Source organism: Fusarium musae, chromosome 11 (genome assembly GCF_019915245.1).
Source record: "Fusarium musae strain F31 chromosome 11, whole genome shotgun sequence".
Taxonomy (NCBI): Eukaryota; Fungi; Ascomycota; class Sordariomycetes; order Hypocreales; family Nectriaceae; genus Fusarium; species Fusarium musae.
The window spans coordinates 603972-622458 of record NC_058397.1 but is presented as its reverse complement, the minus strand read 5'-3'; the positions used below and the strand labels follow the sequence as shown (position 1 = coordinate 622458).

The 18487-nt window shown below is 36.8% G+C and overlaps 5 protein-coding genes and 2 non-coding genes across 7 annotated transcripts; 5 read left to right on the top strand and 2 right to left on the bottom strand.

Annotated features, from left to right (window-relative positions):
• Positions 1-1202: 1202 nt before the first annotated feature.
• J7337_013265 (uncharacterized protein) lies at positions 1203-2500 on the top strand (the record flags this gene model as incomplete). Its single annotated transcript, XM_044830759.1, has 2 exons — positions 1203-1464; positions 1713-2500. 2 exons carry the CDS (start codon positions 1203-1205, stop codon positions 2498-2500), a joined length of 1050 nt encoding a protein of 349 aa, XP_044674034.1.
• A 1928-nt stretch (positions 2501-4428) lies between these two features.
• Positions 4429-5237, bottom strand: J7337_013264 (uncharacterized protein; the record flags this gene model as incomplete). Its single annotated transcript, XM_044830758.1, is given in 3 exon segments — positions 4429-4778; positions 4938-5166; positions 5184-5237. The coding sequence occupies 3 exon segments, from the start codon at positions 5235-5237 to the stop codon at positions 4429-4431; spliced, it is 633 nt and encodes a 210-aa protein (XP_044674033.1).
• A 7359-nt stretch (positions 5238-12596) lies between these two features.
• Positions 12597-13018, top strand: J7337_013263 (uncharacterized protein; the record flags this gene model as incomplete). Its single annotated transcript, XM_044830757.1, has 3 exons — positions 12597-12616; positions 12672-12776; positions 12826-13018. The coding sequence occupies 3 exons, from the start codon at positions 12597-12599 to the stop codon at positions 13016-13018; spliced, it is 318 nt and encodes a 105-aa protein (XP_044674032.1).
• A 466-nt stretch (positions 13019-13484) lies between these two features.
• On the top strand, positions 13485-14888 carry J7337_013262 (uncharacterized protein; the record flags this gene model as incomplete). Its single annotated transcript, XM_044830756.1, has 2 exons — positions 13485-14224; positions 14270-14888. The coding sequence occupies 2 exons, from the start codon at positions 13485-13487 to the stop codon at positions 14886-14888; spliced, it is 1359 nt and encodes a 452-aa protein (XP_044674031.1).
• A 112-nt stretch (positions 14889-15000) lies between these two features.
• On the bottom strand, positions 15001-16031 carry J7337_013261 (uncharacterized protein; the record flags this gene model as incomplete). Its single annotated transcript, XM_044830755.1, has 3 exons — positions 15001-15798; positions 15852-15941; positions 15990-16031. The coding sequence occupies 3 exons, from the start codon at positions 16029-16031 to the stop codon at positions 15001-15003; spliced, it is 930 nt and encodes a 309-aa protein (XP_044674030.1).
• Positions 16032-17682: 1651 nt separating this feature from the next.
• On the top strand, positions 17683-17773 carry J7337_013260. The gene has a single exon. It is a non-coding gene; the product is annotated as a tRNA-Pro (tRNA).
• Positions 17774-18360: 587 nt separating this feature from the next.
• J7337_013259 lies at positions 18361-18443 on the top strand. The gene has a single exon. It is a non-coding gene; the product is annotated as a tRNA-Lys (tRNA).
• The last annotated feature ends 44 nt before the right edge of the window (positions 18444-18487 follow it).

Below are 18487 nucleotides of genomic sequence, written 5' to 3'. Positions count from 1 at the left end.
TATCGCTATTATAAGTGTTTTAATTCACTATGCAGACACTAGAACTCTTCATACTCGAGACAACAGGGGCATTTATCCCATCGACTATGTGACAAGAACATGGAAGTGGACCAAAGATCCCGAAACAGATTGCAAAGGGTGCAAAATTCTGGAAATGCTTTGTCGATCACATACAGCCCTGTTTCCGACCTCATTATACTACAGCTTAGGTACAGAGCATGGCCGTCATAACTGTATTCGCGGCCGTAAAATTATCATCAAAGGTCTAGCAAAAAGGAGAGAAAAGTTGAAGGAACTGTTGTGCCGAAGTCTTTCACCAGCTGAAAGGGAAAATATGGAAGTCCATCAGACAAGAATCCTGGACCAAAATGCTGCACGGGTGCAGCGCCAACTCGAAGCTCAAGGCTGCCCTGTGCCAGCATGCCTCAGTGCGTACAACAAAAGTCGCAGATCGCCATATGACCATAGGTCAATTTACTCACTAATTTCTGACGGCGAGGCCGCTGGGTATACCCACCAGCTGGGTTTCTATTATTCGGAGAACGAGTTTGCAGACTTCATCTGCCGCTTAGCTTCTCACATGTCATAGTCCGAGCCAAGGATTTTGGGAGAGCCGATTCTCTTCTTCATATCTCTGCTGGATGATCGATCATGGTACGAGTATCTCATCAAGGCTTCCTGCTAGAACACTCCCCAGCCCGGATATAGAAGTGACGGCGGCTCACTATTTTATGGCTAGCCTGGGATTATCGAGGCAAGGTCAACAAGAATTAGCCCTGTACGGTCCATTATCACCAGCAGCTGTTGAGATTGTGTTTTCAGAGACCATTATCGACAGCTGCGGGTGCTGGTGCTCTCCGGGGGGGTGTACCCCTCTGGTCAAGCTCTTGGAGGGGATACATTGGCGAAAATCTTCATTCAAATCAGAAGAACATCTTTTCCAAGAACCAGAACGTTTAATATACGGCTTACTCTCAGTTACTCAGGGTAACATCATCGACTGCCAATGGATCTATGCAGCCATTATACGATACTATACGTTTGTTGAGCTGGGTTTGCGTCACTTCTGCTGCTTGATCATTGGGGACGCCAGAGGTCCCTTACCTGCAGAGGAGCGCCAGGAAATTGAAGAGGAAGATTCTTCTCTCCTTCGATTACTTGAAAATCTCCTTACAGAGTTCGACGATGGCTATCGCCACGACATGAGCCTAAAGCAATTCTTCTACTGGATGCGAACGGATTGGGCTCCAAGGATACAAGAGGTTAGGCAAGAGCTTGCTTCTCAAAGGCTACCAGATGAGCAAATCCGAGATACTGAGTCGATTGGTGTGGTTTGGGAAGCTTACGGGCCCCAACCAGTGGATCAATGCTCCAAGGGTTTTGACGTACGAGAATGTGGTTTATGGCATGCTATGGATGAGCTGGACCAGATTGCTACGGATCCAGAGAGACCTATGAAGGAAAGTCCACAATTACATGCTTGAACAGTATTCGAGTCTTACTCAACAGTAATTTCTGTCAGAAAGTCTAGGTAGGCCTCATATGTCGCGTATTCTGATGGGTTGACGTAATACTGGTTCTGATCACGCAATTGGCTGTTGTAAAATACCTCTCCAACACCAAACTATTCCCCTCATCATCAACTCTGATCATTCTCAACGTAACATTAGTTTTGACAATGACGGAAAGCAACAGCCTGCGACCAATTTTAGATCACATTGTGATCTTGGTGTCCTACCAGACGCTACAAGAACTCCCAAAGCGCCTCGAGAGTGCCCTCACCGTGATTGATGGCGGGGCCCACGCAGACGGCCGGACAGTCAACAAATTGGTCGAGTTTTCTGATGGAGTCTATATCGAACTCATCGCCTTTCAAGATGGCTTGGATCCAGAAAGTCGAAAAACACATAGATGGGGGAAGCTGGAAGAGAACACTCTCGTCGATTGGGCGTATACACTCCCCGATGAAAAGGCCTTTGGAGTGATCCAGCAGCGGGTCAAGGAAGCAAACTCTGAAATTGTTTACCACGACCCAGTAGCTGGCGGTCGTATCAGACCTGATGGAGTTGAATTGGAGTGGTCCGTTGCTTCTGCCTACACTACTTCCGGCAAGGCTGTGCATCCAGGCAAAGCGCCATTTTGGTGTCTAGACCGCACTCCGAGACACTTACGAGTTCCTTACAAAGAAGACGATGGATCAGACCCTTCCTACACGAAGCATCCTTCTGGTGCGATCGGAGTCTCGGGAGTTTTGATCTCAGTGCCCAAGGAGGAACATGATGCCATTGCTGGGGTTTACGACGGAATTCATGGATCCATTACTGAGGAGGGCAAATGGCCTTTCGTTGTTCACTCTGGTTCTACGAAGGGGAAGCAAGAGATTACCCTGGAAAGCAGCCAAAATCAGGAGAGGCATATCCATCTCACCCTTCTTGGTGATGAGGGCAGCCCTGAAAGCATCGAGATTCTGCCTGGTTTGAAGTTTAGCTTCGAGTCCTAATGGGTTGAGTAGGGAGACTAAGGAGCTTCTGTAAATATCTAAACCAGATTCATCGGGGTACTTAGATACAGACATACATCTTTCACAAAGAACAGGCGCCTCACATATAACACAATATTTCACATCGCCACAAACATGCTACATATGTCTAGAATTGTGTGACTGTGCTAATGGCTACAGTGTGTATAAAATATCTCAGAAGCTCCGGAACAAAAGTCATGCCAAAGTCGGACCCCAGTTTATGACAGGCTGGCACTTCACGTCATGGCTTTGGCTTCGAGGTCCTTACGGGAAGGATTGGTGCCCTTAGAGTCTACTTGCGAACCATCAAGTTGACAGATCGCCGAGTATCTGCCATTTCAGCTGCCAAGAATGAATCAAAATTGGATACTTGACTGCTATTCGTCGTCAGTTTGGGGTTCTCTGCTTACGCGTCATTCCATCGCAGTGTAAGAAACAAGAGCCTACCATCCTTGTGAGACAGTATTCGTAATATGTTTCATATAAGCTGACAGTGAGACATTATACGATTATTTGACCTTCCTTATACAGAGATTCATGGCGCTTTGCCAAGTCTCGGACGAAGTTCTGCATGATCTGGCAGTCAGCATCTTAGTAACAGGCTCGCTTGATTGGATGGACTCACAAGGTGATGCAAGGAGGATCTACATGCAACAGGTCATGGGAAGTAAGCTTAATTCACTCTAACGAATCGTTATCCATACGGCTGCTAAGCTTCTGTTTTTCGACCCCATGATGAAGCAAGAAGCTCATCAGCCAGGCGTCAAAATCGGCCCTTCTGTATCAATTCTTCGAGCTTTGATCCATTATGACGAGAAGCTCAGCTGTCGAGTCCAAGTCCCTCGACACTGCCATGTCTATAAAAGAGGCATATTTCTCTTAGCAGAATAGATTCATTTCAACCCACTCTGCACTCACAATTTCCTTCAAACTACCATCTCAACAGACAAGCCAACGCATATTCATTACAGCAATCATGAAGCTCTTCTACACTGCCCTCTTCGCTCTCGCTGCCACTGCAGTCAATGCCTGTGACAGCACCCTTTGCGAGGGACCTACTGTTCTTCGAGTTGTTCCTTGTACCAAGGAGTGCATGGGACGGCCTTGTCACCTCTATGGTTGCCCCGACAGCCCCTACACGGTAGGCAAATCATCGCGATTCACATAAGTATTGTCGTCTGATTGTCATTACAGTACATCTGCGGAAAGGACAAGACCAAGTGTGATGAGATTTGGTAAATGGCGGCTGCAAAGGATAATGTATGAGGATGCTTGCTTGGGGGCTATGTCGTAGGCACACCAGATTGTTACAGACCGAGAATGTTGGTATCATCCCATATAGCACCAGCTATTAAGAGGCTAGAAGCCAATTGATACTACATACTAAACTCTAGAGGCTACATGTTTTCTTGTAAATCGTCTCACTATGTTCCGCTTTGTCCCAAGATCAAAAACTCAAAATCATCACTCTGCACCCATAAATAATTCAAGATCATGGAGTTTCATTTGTTAACTTGCCACATTGACCGTTAATCAAAAGATGATCGCTGATGGTGGTGGGGTTGGTATAATAGCTAGCTACAATCTAGCCATTGTTGCAGAAACCAGTCGTACGAGGGAAGTGTAACAAGCACATCGAGTTCGCACTTCAATTGGAGAATAAGCATTCGGCTGTCTGCTGGCAGCAAACATAGCACTCATATGGATTTTTAAGGCCGTTGATTATGCTGGCTCTACTGCTGATCTTGATGCTGAGGCTGCTAATGATTTTGCCTCCATTGGCAGTCCTCAGCATGTTGGTGTCACCGTAGGCATCGTAGTAGTCAACTGGTATGACCCTCTCTACAGTCACTGGTGTTATTTGTTAGTAGAATGTTTCTTTGCATATAAGGGTGGACTTGCCTAATTCAGTCGCAATAGCGGTCTCGCTGTGGTCTTCCGTGACAGTAGAAATAATAGTTTCGAATGAAGTCTCCGTCACCTTTGGGGGATACCGAGTCTCGATTGTAGTTGTGGTTGATGTGACGAATTTCGTTTTGGTCTTTTGGATTGGCGGTAACGCGAGCCTCCTTCACCGTGATGGTTGTGACTTTGATGGCCGTAGTTGGGTTTTCCTTTGTACAGTCGATGCGCTGGACATACTCGGTTTCCGACTGAAGTCCAGCTGGGAGAAGGTCAGGTGCAGCTATGTCTTTAGGGGTGTCTCTCGCCTTGACCTTGGGCCGCCAGTCAGGGCCCTTGGCAGAGATAAAGCCAGCTAGGGTTAGTATAATGCTCGTGGTGGAATATCTTTTAGTTGTCGTAAAGGATGCTGATATGGAAGTCGTAGTATGAAGTCGAACTTCTATGGAAGTCGTCGTAAATACACCCTGCATATTAGTATCGTATAGTTAACAGTTGACAGCAAATTTTGTACCTGTCTTTGTCTCAATTGTAGTTTCGACATCAGGATCAGCCTGTGTTGTCTCAGTAATTGTCTTGACCTCAGTGGACGTAGTAGTAGTGGGCCTGGGAACTACCACGACTTTGACTTTGCGGACGACCTTCTTCAAAACTGTTAATTTGCTGTGGATGGTTGTTGTGGCCCAGGGAACCTTGCTGGCAGGGATACTCTTGGTGCCGAGTTTGCTCTGGCAGATGACGCTCTGAGATGAGAGGCCACCAGACTCTCAGTGCCCAAGGCGAGGAGAAAGAAGACAAACTTCAAAGTAACCATTTTGTCAGTCACTTGGAACAGACATTGTGAAAGGGATGATACTGAGGAGAGGAGGGAGACAGATTTTTGAAGCCGGGAACAAAGCCGGGACGGGACACCGTAAATTGCCGGCTCAACCAACACATCAAACAGAATTAATAGTTTGTCGAACTCAGGTACTTGGCAGTCAGATCATTACAAATCTGGGGGCTGTTGGTACAATCCCTGTAAAAAGAAGCAGAAATACATCTGAACCAAGACTATTGGATCCCTGGATGCAGCTGAATGCCAGTAAATGCTGTAAAAGAATTATCGTACGACCAAAGTTACCGTTGACTCAATGTAATTATTTTGAAGGCAATGGATGTTCATCCAAGGCCTATTGAGACCTATATCTCAACAGCCCTTGAGATTTGTTAGAGCTCCTATGGCTAACCTAAGCTAAGAACATGGCATTCTATAGACTAACTCTTAGTCGTACCTTATATCATGATTCTAAGATTTTACTTATAAATCTTCAGATACAGCTTGTCTTAGCCAGGGTTAGAAATTAGTTTAGTATAGTAAACTAGTACTAAAAAAACCATACTAATAGTATACTAATACTAATTTTTTTTTAGTATTAGTATACTAATACTAAATTTAATTTAATATAGTATTTAAATATTAAACTAATTCTTTTTTAATATTAGTATACTAATACTAAAAAAAACTTAGTTTAGTAAAAACTAAAAAAAAAAACTAATTAGTAAAATACTAGTAGTATTTATATTAAACTAAAATACTAGAAAAATACTAAATACTAATTAGTATTTAAAAAAAAAGAATTTTTTTTAATAAAATAATATTTAAGTAATTATTTAAGTACTTTTTACTTTTTTTTACTTTATTAATATTTATAAAAAAAGTTATTTTAAAGGTTTTTTTTAAAAATATAAATATTTAACTTTATATATATTAAGACCTAACTTTATATAAAGGTCTTATTATATAACTAAGGAATATATTATAATCTAGATAACTAATTAAGGTAAAATATATATTAAAATAATAAGAAAAATCAGGGCTTTTAATTAATATACTTAGCTAAGTAAAATATAGAGAATTAAGCAAGTTCTATATATTAAAGTTTTTTTATAAACTTTAAATATTTTCTACTAAAGAAAAATAAGTTAAAAAGTCATATAACTTAAGTTATATAATAATTATATAATTAAGATTATATATATTAGATTTTTACTCTTTAGTTAGATAATTTATAATATATTATAAGAAACTTTACTTTCCTATTTAAGCTTTATAAATATACTAAAGCCTAGCGCCTTCTAAATTAGGTAAAAAGTATATTATATTTTTCTCTAAATTTTAGCGGTTTTTTTAATAGTCTTTTTATTATTATTAAGGCTACCCCTCTTTAGGAATTATAATACCTGCTCTTTTAAAAATTTATATAAACCCTAGAATCCCCTACTCTATAACTCCTTTTTTCCTTAGTCACTTCTTATCTTATACTTATATAATATATATTATTAAATCTATAAAAAATCAGACTATTTAATAAACCTACTTTTATCTTATATTTACTACCTTATACCTATCTATACCTTAGTTATAACTTATTACCTTATTAATTCTACACTACCTATTATACTTATTATACTTATATACCCTTTTACCTATTAAGAATTTATAACCTATTTTATAGTAGCTTTAATAGGCTATATCTTTAGAAGCTACCTTACTATTATAAGAGGAAAAACTTTAAAAATAAAAGAAAAATCTTCTATTTTCTTATATATTCCTAATTAAGATTCTACTTCTATAACTATACTTATTAAGGTTAGTACTACTTTAAAAGAAAAAAAAGATATAGCTATAATTCTTTATTATTTTTATTTAAAGAATAAGCTATTTTTTTTAAATCTTAAAATAAAACAGGAATTTTTACCTATTTATATAAGTTTTTCTAAAATTTAGGAATTATATTATAACTTAAAAAAAAGTTAAAAAAGCTCTTTATAGACTTTTAGATCTTATTATAAGTATCTCTAAGTCTTAAAATATATATTAAATTGTTTTTCTTTTTTTAATACTTTATAACTAATATATAACTTAAATCTAAAAAAACACCTTTTTTTCCTATTTATTTTTTATTATATTCTTTTCTTAAACTGCCTTTTATTTATTAATTCTAAAGTCTAAAGGTATATATTAAATATCTCTTTTTTAATAATACTAACTAATATATAACTTTAGTAAAAAAAAAACTCTTTCTTCTTATTAATCTTTTATATTATCTTTAAATAAAAAAAAATCACTTTTTTTATTATATCTTTATAAGATCTTTTTAAAAAAAAAATATCTTTTTTATATATTTAAAATCCCTTTTTTATTATATTTTTATATTTTCTTAAAGCTTTTTATCTTATATTTTTATACTTTTATATTTATTATAAAATATATATATATAAGTAAATATAGATAATAGCTTTAATACCTAAACTAGCTTCTATACTAAAGTTAAAAGTAATATAAAAGTAAAAATTAATTCTCCTTTTCCTTTACTTAAAAGTATATATTTATTTTTTTATTATTTTTTTAAGCTTATAAAATACTAACATAATTATAGAAAACCCTACCCTACAGAAAAAGGATAAATATAACCCTAATATTTATATTTTTAATAAGGGTTTATTTACTAAAGAAATAATAACTTAAGAAAAAGAAACTAAAGAATTCTTTTTAATTCAGTATACCTTATAAGTTATTTTCTTATATATATATACCTTTTTATATTATTTTTAAGTATTTTATACTAATTTTTATATAAATATACTTATAATAAATTAGAAAAAATAGAAGGCTTTCAGTCTTTTAATTTTATAAAGCATTATAAAAAGTATTATCCTAAAATAGCTTATAATTCTTAAATAGAAAATAATCCTAATTTTAAAAGAAATAAGTTTTTTTATTATTAAATATATATATATAAATAACTAATAAAATTTAAAAAAAGATATTTTAGATCTTAAAATCTTAAATTTTTCTAAATCTAAATATACTAAAATTATTACTTTTATAAAAGATATAGCTTTTAAAAAAATATTATTATTTTTAATAAATAATAATATTTCTTTTAATACTATATATTCTTAATCTTTTAATAACTTATTAAAGTATTATAATAAGTAAGTTTTTTTTATATATTTTTTATTATATTTAATATTAACTATTTTTAGTACTTTTCCTATAGTTTAAAAGTCTAATATTAAAGAAAATTTAAATAATTTCTTTAATATTAAAAAGGCTATATTAAAAAAAGAAATATTAAAAAATATTAATTCTTTAAGATCTTTTTCTTTAACCTTTAACTTATAGACTGCTAGTAATTAAGACTCTTATTTAAGGATTATTTTAATTTTTATTTTTAAAAAATTTAAATTAAAATACTATTTAATAAGTATTATTTATTTATTATCTTTTTAAATATAAATACTAATTTTTTATTATTTAAGTTTTAAAAAACTAGCTAAAAAGCATTCTAGACTTAATATATTTAAAGCTTTTAATAATATATTAAACTTTTATAATACTTTAAGGTTAAAAGCTATTATTAAGTAAATATATCTTTTTTATAATTAAAAAAAATACTAATTTCTTTTTAGTATTACTAAAGATAATACTAGTAATAATAATACCTTTATAAAGTCTTTTTCTAATTATTATATTAATAATTTAAATATTACTTTTAAAGGATATATTTACTATATTATATATATTATAAATATTATAATATAAGATATATTAAAATTTTTTTTATTAAATAGGGAAAAAGAAAAAAAATTAACTATATTTATTAATAAAAATATAATAAATATAAATAATTCTCTTTTTATTATAGCAACCCTTAAAACTTCTAATAATAATAAGTAAAAAAAGTTATTTTATTTTAAAAAAAATACTAATTTTATAGATTTATTACCTTAGCTTAGGCATCTTATTACTATTATTAAATATTCTTAAGAGCTTAAAAGCCTTTTTTTAAAAAGCCTTAAAAAAGCTAGAAATAATAGGATTATTAAATATAATAAAAATAATCTTTTATTAAGTAAAGTAATTTTTTTTTAATTTTTTTATTATTTACTAATAGTTTTTAAATAATTTTACTTACTAGAATTCTACTTATTTTATAGCCTTTACCTAGTAATAACTAATAAATAGGACCTAGATATTCTAATAATAGCTATAAAAGTATTAACTATAAAGTCTTTAGCTAAACTAAAATCTTAATAAACTTAATTAATAAGATTACCTTTAAGCTATAATATCTTAAGTAACTTTAATTAAGATAAATATATTACTTAACTAGCTAAAAAGCTATAAAAAGCTTAACTAATAGGGTCTATAATTCCCTTATAACTTTAACTTTTCCTAATCTATTTATTTTTAAAAATACTTATTTTAATAATTATAAAATTATTAAAAAACTAACTAAGCCTCTATTAAATATAAGTTCTTTACTTAATATAAAATTAATAATACTAACCTTAATTATAATTAAGATATTAAACTTACTTAATATATAACTAGTAAAGATTATTTAATAATACCTATAGCCTATCTTTACTAACTATTATAATAACTAACTAATTAATAGTAATAATATTACTTTCTTTTAAATTAATTTAACTTTTAAGGCTAAATTTAAGGTATAAAAGGAAGCTAAATAGGTATTAGCTATTAGCTATAGTTAGTAAATAGATAACTAGTTACTTTAGCTAGTTATCTTTAAGTATAAGCTCTTTTACTACTTACCTAAAAGCTCCCTCTATAAAAAGTAGCTTAATAAAGAGGTATAGTAACTAAATACCTTAGGTAAAAAAGACTTATATTATTATAAGTTAAAAAATAAGTATAGCTTCTAGATCTAAAGTATTAATATACTTATAAACTATATCCTTATTAACCTATAAGTTAAGTATTAGTAAATAAGCTTATAAAGTATTATAGGTAGTATTTAAAGTTTATATATAATAGAATTACCTAGGAAAATCTATAAAGTTAATTATATAAGATAAAAAAGACTCTATATATAAAAAAGAGTTTTATTTAAAAGTTAAAAAAGCCCTTTAGTAGGTATATAAAGCTATAGTTAATTAAACAGAATTTACCTAACTAAGTATATTTACCTTATAAAATAATAACTAATACTAAGGCAATAAATAGTAATATTAATAGTAATTTAATAAAGAGAATTCTACTTATAATATACTTAATTCCTTATTAAATTTAAAAGAAAGTATTATTTTTTTTTTAAAAAATACTAAAAATAAGGAATTAAAAAATATTATAAATATAAAAAAAGATTACCTTTTAATTAAAGAATTAAAGGACCTTTTTTATATTTTTAAAAGTCCTTTTATTAAATTATAAGGCTAAGTATATACTACTTTAAATTTAAGTTTATTATATATTTATAAAATATATAATAAATTAAAAGAAGCTAAAGTAAGATATAATACTTTAAGTATAAACTCTATAGACTTTAAAGTAAGAATTATTATTTTATTTCTTTTTAATATTCTTTTAATATTTACTAATTTATTTTAATATAAAATACTTTTTATTTAAGCTTATATAATACTGCTAATAGTAGTATTAAAAAGCTAGAAAAGTATTTTCCTAAAAAGCTTAAAAGATTAGATTTAAAGCTTTATAAATACTATCTTTTTAATATTATTTTAGACCCTAGGTTTAAATTAATACATTTTAAAGAAAATAGTATATTAAACTATTATAATAGTATTTCTAATAATATTTATAACTTATTTAAAGCTAAATATAATAAGTAAGTCTTTTTTCTTTATATCTTTATCTATTATTTTTTTTTAATTTTTTTTTAGTATTTAATATAAAGTAAATTCTTCTATTACTTTAGAAAAATTAAATAGCTTTCCTATTTCTAAAGAAAACTCAGATTTTAAGAGTGATTTATATAATAAAGCTATAAAAAACTCTAAAGAATATTCTATCTATCTTATAGAAAGAGTATCTAAAAAAAGAGTAAGTAAATTCTTTATTTATTAATATTTTAATATTTAACTATATATATATATATATATATTTATTAATTAATTATTTAATTATTTAAAAAGAAAATAAAAAGCTAATATTTATATTTAGGAAAATCCTTTATATTATTAAGAAAGACATAGTAATATATTTCCTATTTTAGCTATTTTAGCTAGGAGATATTTAGCTATTCCTCCTATATCAGCTTCTATAAAAGCTATTTTCTCTATTAGTAATAATATTATTACTAAAAATAGAAATAGGCTTAGCCCTAATATAGTTAAAGAGCTTATATTATTAAAAAGCTAGAATAAATCTATTACTAATATAAAAAAGGAATATAAATTAGAAAAATAAAAAGAAGAAATAGAAAATATAATTTTAAAAGAAGAAAAAGAAAGGAAAAAAGAAAAATAAAATTAAAAAGGTTTTTTTATATATATATAATATTTAAAATTAATATTTTTTTTTAACTATATTTAAATATTATAAAGAAAATCTTTAATTTTCTTTTATTAATAATTTAATATTAATTAGTATATATATTAGTCTTTAGTATACTAAAACTAATTTTATTTTAGTTTAATATTTTAAATACTAAACTAAAGATAAATTAGTTTTAATATACTAAACTAAAAAAAAATTAATATTAGTATACTAATACTAAAATCTCTTTAGTTTAAAAAATACTAAAGTAAAATACTAATTAGTATTATATACTAATAGTATAATACTAATTAGTAAAAAAACTAAAAGTAAAATACTAATTAGTATAAAAAAATATAAAAGTATTAGTAAATAAAAAATACTAAAATACTTTTTAGTATTTTAGAAAACCCTGGTCTTAGCACACATTCCATATCAAACCCTACTTTTCCTACCTAGTTGTTGAGGGTATGGCTTAAGACTTTTAGTCTTTCTCATTGTCCTGCAGAACATAGCATTTGTAAGAAAAGAGGAATCAACGGCGAAGAATCGGAATCTCGCCGTTGCTGGGTTCCGAACATCGGTACTCGGTGTTGAGCAAGTGCGGAGGAGAACGTCGTGATACTTGGACATGACGGCATGATGATGTCAGCTAAAAAGGTCTCACTATAGGTAATCAACAACGTCACCATTAGAGCTTCGACATCAAAACAACAAACCTCATCATTTCAGAATTCGCTTCGCCGTCGCACGTCTCAGATATCACGAAGTACTACTGTACGTCCTTGACTCGGTCACAGGCCTGACCTTTCTGCACACCAACTTCGCACTGACTCGCCGCGATCAGACTCGTCAATCACCCCCCACCCCAATTCAGAAAAGATGGTGCACAACATCCGAACGTCAGTTCCCATTCAAACCCCACGGTCAATTGTCACATATACTGATGTTTACTAGCAAGGACGAGTTCCAAGATGCTCTGAAGAAATATCCCATCGTCGTCGTGGACTTTTACTCCACGCACAGCGCAGAGTCGAAGCACATTGCTGCCACATTCGCCCAGTGAGTCTCCCAACTTACTCTATAGATAGGCCTCCACTGACGAATATAGCGCCTATGAGTTGGACAAGTTCAAGGACTTCCGCTTCGTCAAGGTCGACATCGATGAACTGAAAGGTCTCGCGGAGGAGGTTGGTGTTTCGCAACCTGCCACATTTCATATGTACAAGAACGGAGAGAAAATCAATGATCTGCAGAGCGAGCACAAGGAGGATCTGATTCAATTCTTGGAGACTGGCCTGTAATCGCATCGGCCGTCGGGAAGGGAAGACAAGCAATGGTTGGTAAAAAGGAGGCCGCTTTAAGTATTGGGCGCAAAGCGCTGTACGATTCAATGATGATAATGTGTTTATCACAAGAAATCAATAGCATTTCAATACTCCAATAGAAATCTCATTGCTGTGAAATGAAATCGGAATCATTGGTGCTATGCACAGGGTCCGCTGACCGTTGCTTTAAAACGGGGTAACTCAATGCTACACAAAGTCAATTCAAACTCCAAATTATCTACTAAACTCCCAACCCGACTTTGTAGTGCTATTGTAACAAAGCGCAGCTTCAAGGTCCTCACATTCATTTCATCTTAATCTGAAAGACTAGCGAAATCCCAGCTGATCAAGTGACATGTCGTCTTTGTCAGCATACCCCACTACGTCATTGAAACATCTCAACTGAACGGGTCTTTCATCCCTTGGCATCTCCATCCTCAGAATGGCGACATCAGAGCAAACCAGCAAAGGCCGCGTTGTCGGCGACTTATCGTGTCAATCGGATTCATACCTCAAGACCCTCGAAACAGAAGTAATCTCGTGTGAGAAGGCGCCAAAGCAAGCGCACAAGTCAAAGAAGAGCAATGGGCATTCTCATTCGCATGATGAGTGGTTAATCGAATGCGCTGACTCGGTGCTGTTTCCTGAAGGTATTGCACTCCCTCTTTTATCAGCTGTAGGAGACTTTACTGACATTCGACTAGGCGGCGGTCAACCTTCAGATCATGGCACAATCATCCCCCTCTCAGGCTCAGACCAAACCCCCATCCCCATAAAGAACGTTCAGCGGCAAGGCCTCCGCTGCGTAATCTATTCCCCCAAGCCCCTATCCCCCGGTGACAGAATCCGTCAAGAAGTCGACTGGAAGCGAAGATGGGATCACATGCAGCAGCATACTGGCCAACATCTCCTCTCCGCTGTGATGCAGAACCGACATGATCTCAAGACTCTTGGCTGGGGCATGGGCGCTGACGAGAGCATGAACTACGTTGACTTGCAACGAAAACCAACAGAGGAGGAGATGCAGGCTATTCAGAATGAGTGTGCAGAGTTGATCCGTGAGAATCTGCCGATTCGGGTTGAGACGCCGGATGATGCGAAGCATGATAAGCTTCCTGGTGATTACGACAAGTCTGATGGTGTTGTACGCGTGATTCACATTGGGGATCTTGATACAAACACGTGAGTCTACAAACCTTAAGTCGAACTAACTACTAACTGCTCCAGATGCTGCGGAACTCACCTCTCCCAAACATCTCACATCTCCCTCATAATCCTCGGCTCAACACAATCTGTCCACGGTAAGAACTGCCGTCTATCCTTCATAACCGGCGATCGAGCCATCAAGCTCGCAACATCATCCGTCAGTGCCATAAGCTCCATCGCGAAGCTCCTCTCATCCAGCAACGTCCCTAGCGAAGTCGTCTCCCGAACTACAGCGCTTTCCGACACAGTCACGGACTTGAAACGCTCTGAGCGAAAGCTCTTACTTGAGGTTGCAAAGTTTGAGAGCGAGCAGGCTATTCGGATCGTTGTGCAGAACAGGATGAATGCGTATATTCACCGTTACGATGGGAATACGGACTTTATTAATAAGATTGTTGGGGAGACGAGAGATGTTCTCCAGGGCACGGGCTTTGTGGTTGTCATTGCTATTGGGGAGCCAAAGGGCAGTGGGCCGGTGGTTATTGTTGGTGATCAGATTGCTGTCGATGCGATGGCGCAGAAGGTAAAGGCAGTTGTCCCGGATATCAAGGGTGGAGGTGCGGGAGGTAAATGGCAAGGCAAGGTGAAGGAGTGGACGAATGCGCAGCTTATGGCGCTAAAGGAGGTCGCCGAGTCGTGAGACTCTGTGCGGTATCTATGGTCTAGATCTATTAAGTTTTATATATCCCATCCTAAAGGAACAGGTAGACCAGTCTTCATTCTCATCCTCTATCATCCCTTTTCCCATCCAATCAAATCAACTGCAGAGGCTTCGCCCCAACCATTCGGTTGAGCTGATACCCCCGTCGCTTGGGCTGCGACTGCGTCATCTCATACGCCTTGCGAACATGCCCAGCATCAATAGCCGGCCGCTGCGGGTTAGACATAAGAAACAGCCCCTGTCGTCTAGCCTGAAGGGCTGCAGCCGCTGCCTCATTCTCCTTCCCGCCCTGAGTCGTGATCTCCTGCGCCTGGATTGACAACGCCATATCGGTAAGGCGCTTAACCATCTCCACGGCGATAGAGCCCAGAATCTCAATGGCGTCGTCTTTCTTTCGCAGGTCAGCGACCACGCCGATGCAAGCCCACTCGCGGAATCTGCCCTCCTTGGCGCGGTGGAAGGAGGCCTTGCGGTAGGAGCACCATTTGGTGTACTCTTCGCCTGACATCTTGGCAGTGACTTCGTCAGCCCAGATGAGACGCTCGCGGGATTGAGAGCTGATCTGGACAGCATCAGCGTCACCGCCGGGAGGTCGGACGGGGAACATGAATTCTTCGTCCCAGGGCATGAGAGCAGCGGAGGGCTCGGTGGGTTTCTTGGCGGTGTCTTCAGCGGCGTTGTCGGTGTCGGAGAAACTATCTTCGGCGTCGTTCTCGGGCTTGTCCTTTTCGTTTGTTGTCTTTCTGGCTTCGCCGCGGAGTTTCTTCCAGCGGATGACGTTCTGGAGGCGAGTCATCCGGGCGGTGTCGTGGCGGACCTGGAAGAGGATGTCCTTGATTGCGATGAACTTCTCGCCGCGTCTGGCGGAGAGTTCTTTGGCCTTGGTCAGCTGTTTATATGTTAGCATTGATGTCTCGGAGAGGGAAGTAGTGGGATGCTTACGATATGGATGATCTGCTCGCGGACAATCTGCTCGACGAGAGCGGCGGTTTCGTTGGCGATATCCTGCGTCTCACCAGCGACGAACATCATCTGCTACTGTTAGCGAGGGGAGTATCATGAAATAGAAGTGTCACATACCTGCTGAACCTCATTGGTGTACTTGGGTTCAAAGGGTGCCATGATGGGAAGCGCGCTCGATGTAGTGGTTCAAGAATACTGTGGGTTGAGGTGAGGATACTCGAACTTATGTCGGTATCCTTGGGTGACAAGAGAAGACCTGTTTTTCTCCCCAGGAATCTAATTTATCACTTTTTAGAACGCGTCTCAGTTCATGGCGTCTCTTTATGAATCACAGTGGAAGGTCGAAGTCACGGGGGTTGGTGGGGAGCTCTGACCATTCGTTCGAACAAAGAGGCAGCACTGCTCGACGCAGCCAGAAAAAGAACAGACGCTGGGTCTCTTTATTGTTCCTGAGTCTTCTTTGTCAGTCCTATTGCTCCGTGAATGTCTTGGCTTTACGGCGAACCTATTGTCCTCAGACGATTGAGCATCAATGCGATTTGCAGAACATGATTATTCGACAGTTACCGTAATGCTATGGACATGATTCCGTCTTCCAGTCAAAGGCTGCTCCATCCCACTTTCAGAAGTTGCCCTAGCAATCAGCTTCCAAACACCAGACTCAAGTTCAACCGCGGCAGTGAACTTTTGCCAAGCCTGATCTTCTTTCTCATCTACCTTCCCTCGAATCCAACTGTGTCCTTCATCTTTACTAACTTCTACCAGTGTTACTCCATCATGGCTCCAAGCCCAACCCTCCACCGTTACCAACCCTGCAGAGATGACTGCTGAGTCCGCCGGCTTCGTTATCATTGAGTTCACTTCGACCTCCCATACCGGCCGCATCCTCACTTCGTCGGGATCTGCTGGGTCCTTCTCGTTGTAAAGAACAGCAGCAAAAGGTCCTGGGGCGCGGGTCTTCTGCAATGAGAGCCTACAAAGCCACTTTGTCGAATTGGTACCAAACCAACCCGGTACAACGAGTCTCACCGGTCCGCCTCGTTCTTTACTGAGTGGCTCTCCATTAATCTTCCATGCGAGAAGTACCTCAGGCCTTTGTGCCTTTGTCACCGGTAAGTCCTTTTGGTAGCGGTCTGCTTCATACTCAAAGAACTTTCCATGATCAAGACCTTCTGACCAAACAAAGCATGCTTCAGGGAGAGGCTCTGCAAGAGCGAGAATAGTCGACAATCGAACTCCAGTCCATACCACGTTACCAACACGCCAAGGATTACTCGTTGGTGGTTTCAACGGACTTCCGTAGCATTCATGAAAGGACGTAACGGACGTTTGAGGTAACGCCTTGAGCTGCGCCAAGGATAAGGCGAATGGTTTCCAAACAAGGCCGTCGATTACCAACAACCACTTTGTTTCATCGACTACCGCAGCGCCCATATGTATGGTTTGGAATAGTTGGTCATCTGGTGTGATGAAGGACGATAAATGGTGAGGTGTCGGTGGAGGGCGCATAAAGAAACCTTTGGGATCAATGGACATACAGGCCTCTCTCTCAGCAGCGGCTGTCAGTACTTCTGAGACATCATAGCCAGTAGCTCTCGTAAAGATTGATTCCATTGCAGAGTACATAGAGGAAGGGGGATGATTCAAATGTTTGCCGAACGGTGTTTTCTTGAAGTGACATGTCTAGCGGCATCCCATCCGCGCTCCATAACGGTCTAACTACCGAGCTTCGGCAAACTTGCATCTTCTTAGTTCCCATTCTGGACCCCAAATTCCAACAACAATCATCACGTGCAGCAATGCCTGATTCGGTCTGGTGGTCTAGTGGTATGATTCTCGCTTAGGGTAAACCCTACAGCTCAGCTTGCGAGAGGTCCCGGGTTCAATCCCCGGCCAGACCCTTCCTTTTGCTCTCAAGAGCTCTGTGATGTTGTAGAGCTATTCCTTTTTGCTCCTGGATGAGGTTGGATGGAACGTTGGGATGGGAGATGTTGAAAACTCTGGAGGTCTTGCACCTGGTTGGCTGGGAGGCAGATAAGATAAGCAATTTTATCGCGACCACTACCCTAGACCTGTCAACAAATTGGGATAAATATCGTTTCTACGCGGGAGTTTCCTAAAAACGCAAAGCGCTATCTTAAGGCTATTGCGAATCCTTCTGTAGTTATTCGTCTGTTCTCTTGTCTTATGGCCAGAGGTTACGCAATGCCAGACAGCTTGACATGTCTGTGCCGCAATTCACTCCTGAGCATTCTCAACCAACTACTGCGAACCTCCCTGCACAAGTACGGGTACCATCGTGATTAGCCTATAGTCAAGCAGATACAACATGCAATTGATATACCTATTTTTAAGCCCCCTCAGAGGGATCGCTTTGTTTTAATTCTTTTGATTTTGGCTCCAGCTACGCAAGAAAACACTTTGGCCATCCCTCCCCGAAATCAACTGTGACCCAATTGGCCCTCGCCTCTCAACCAATCAGAGCCACGCCCGGTTAGCTCAATCGGTAGAGCGTGAGACTCTTACGAGTACGCGATCTCAAGGTTGCGGGTTCGACCCCCGCATCGGGCTGTTCCTATAAACGATTGCGAGCAATAGCGAGGCATCTTCTTTTT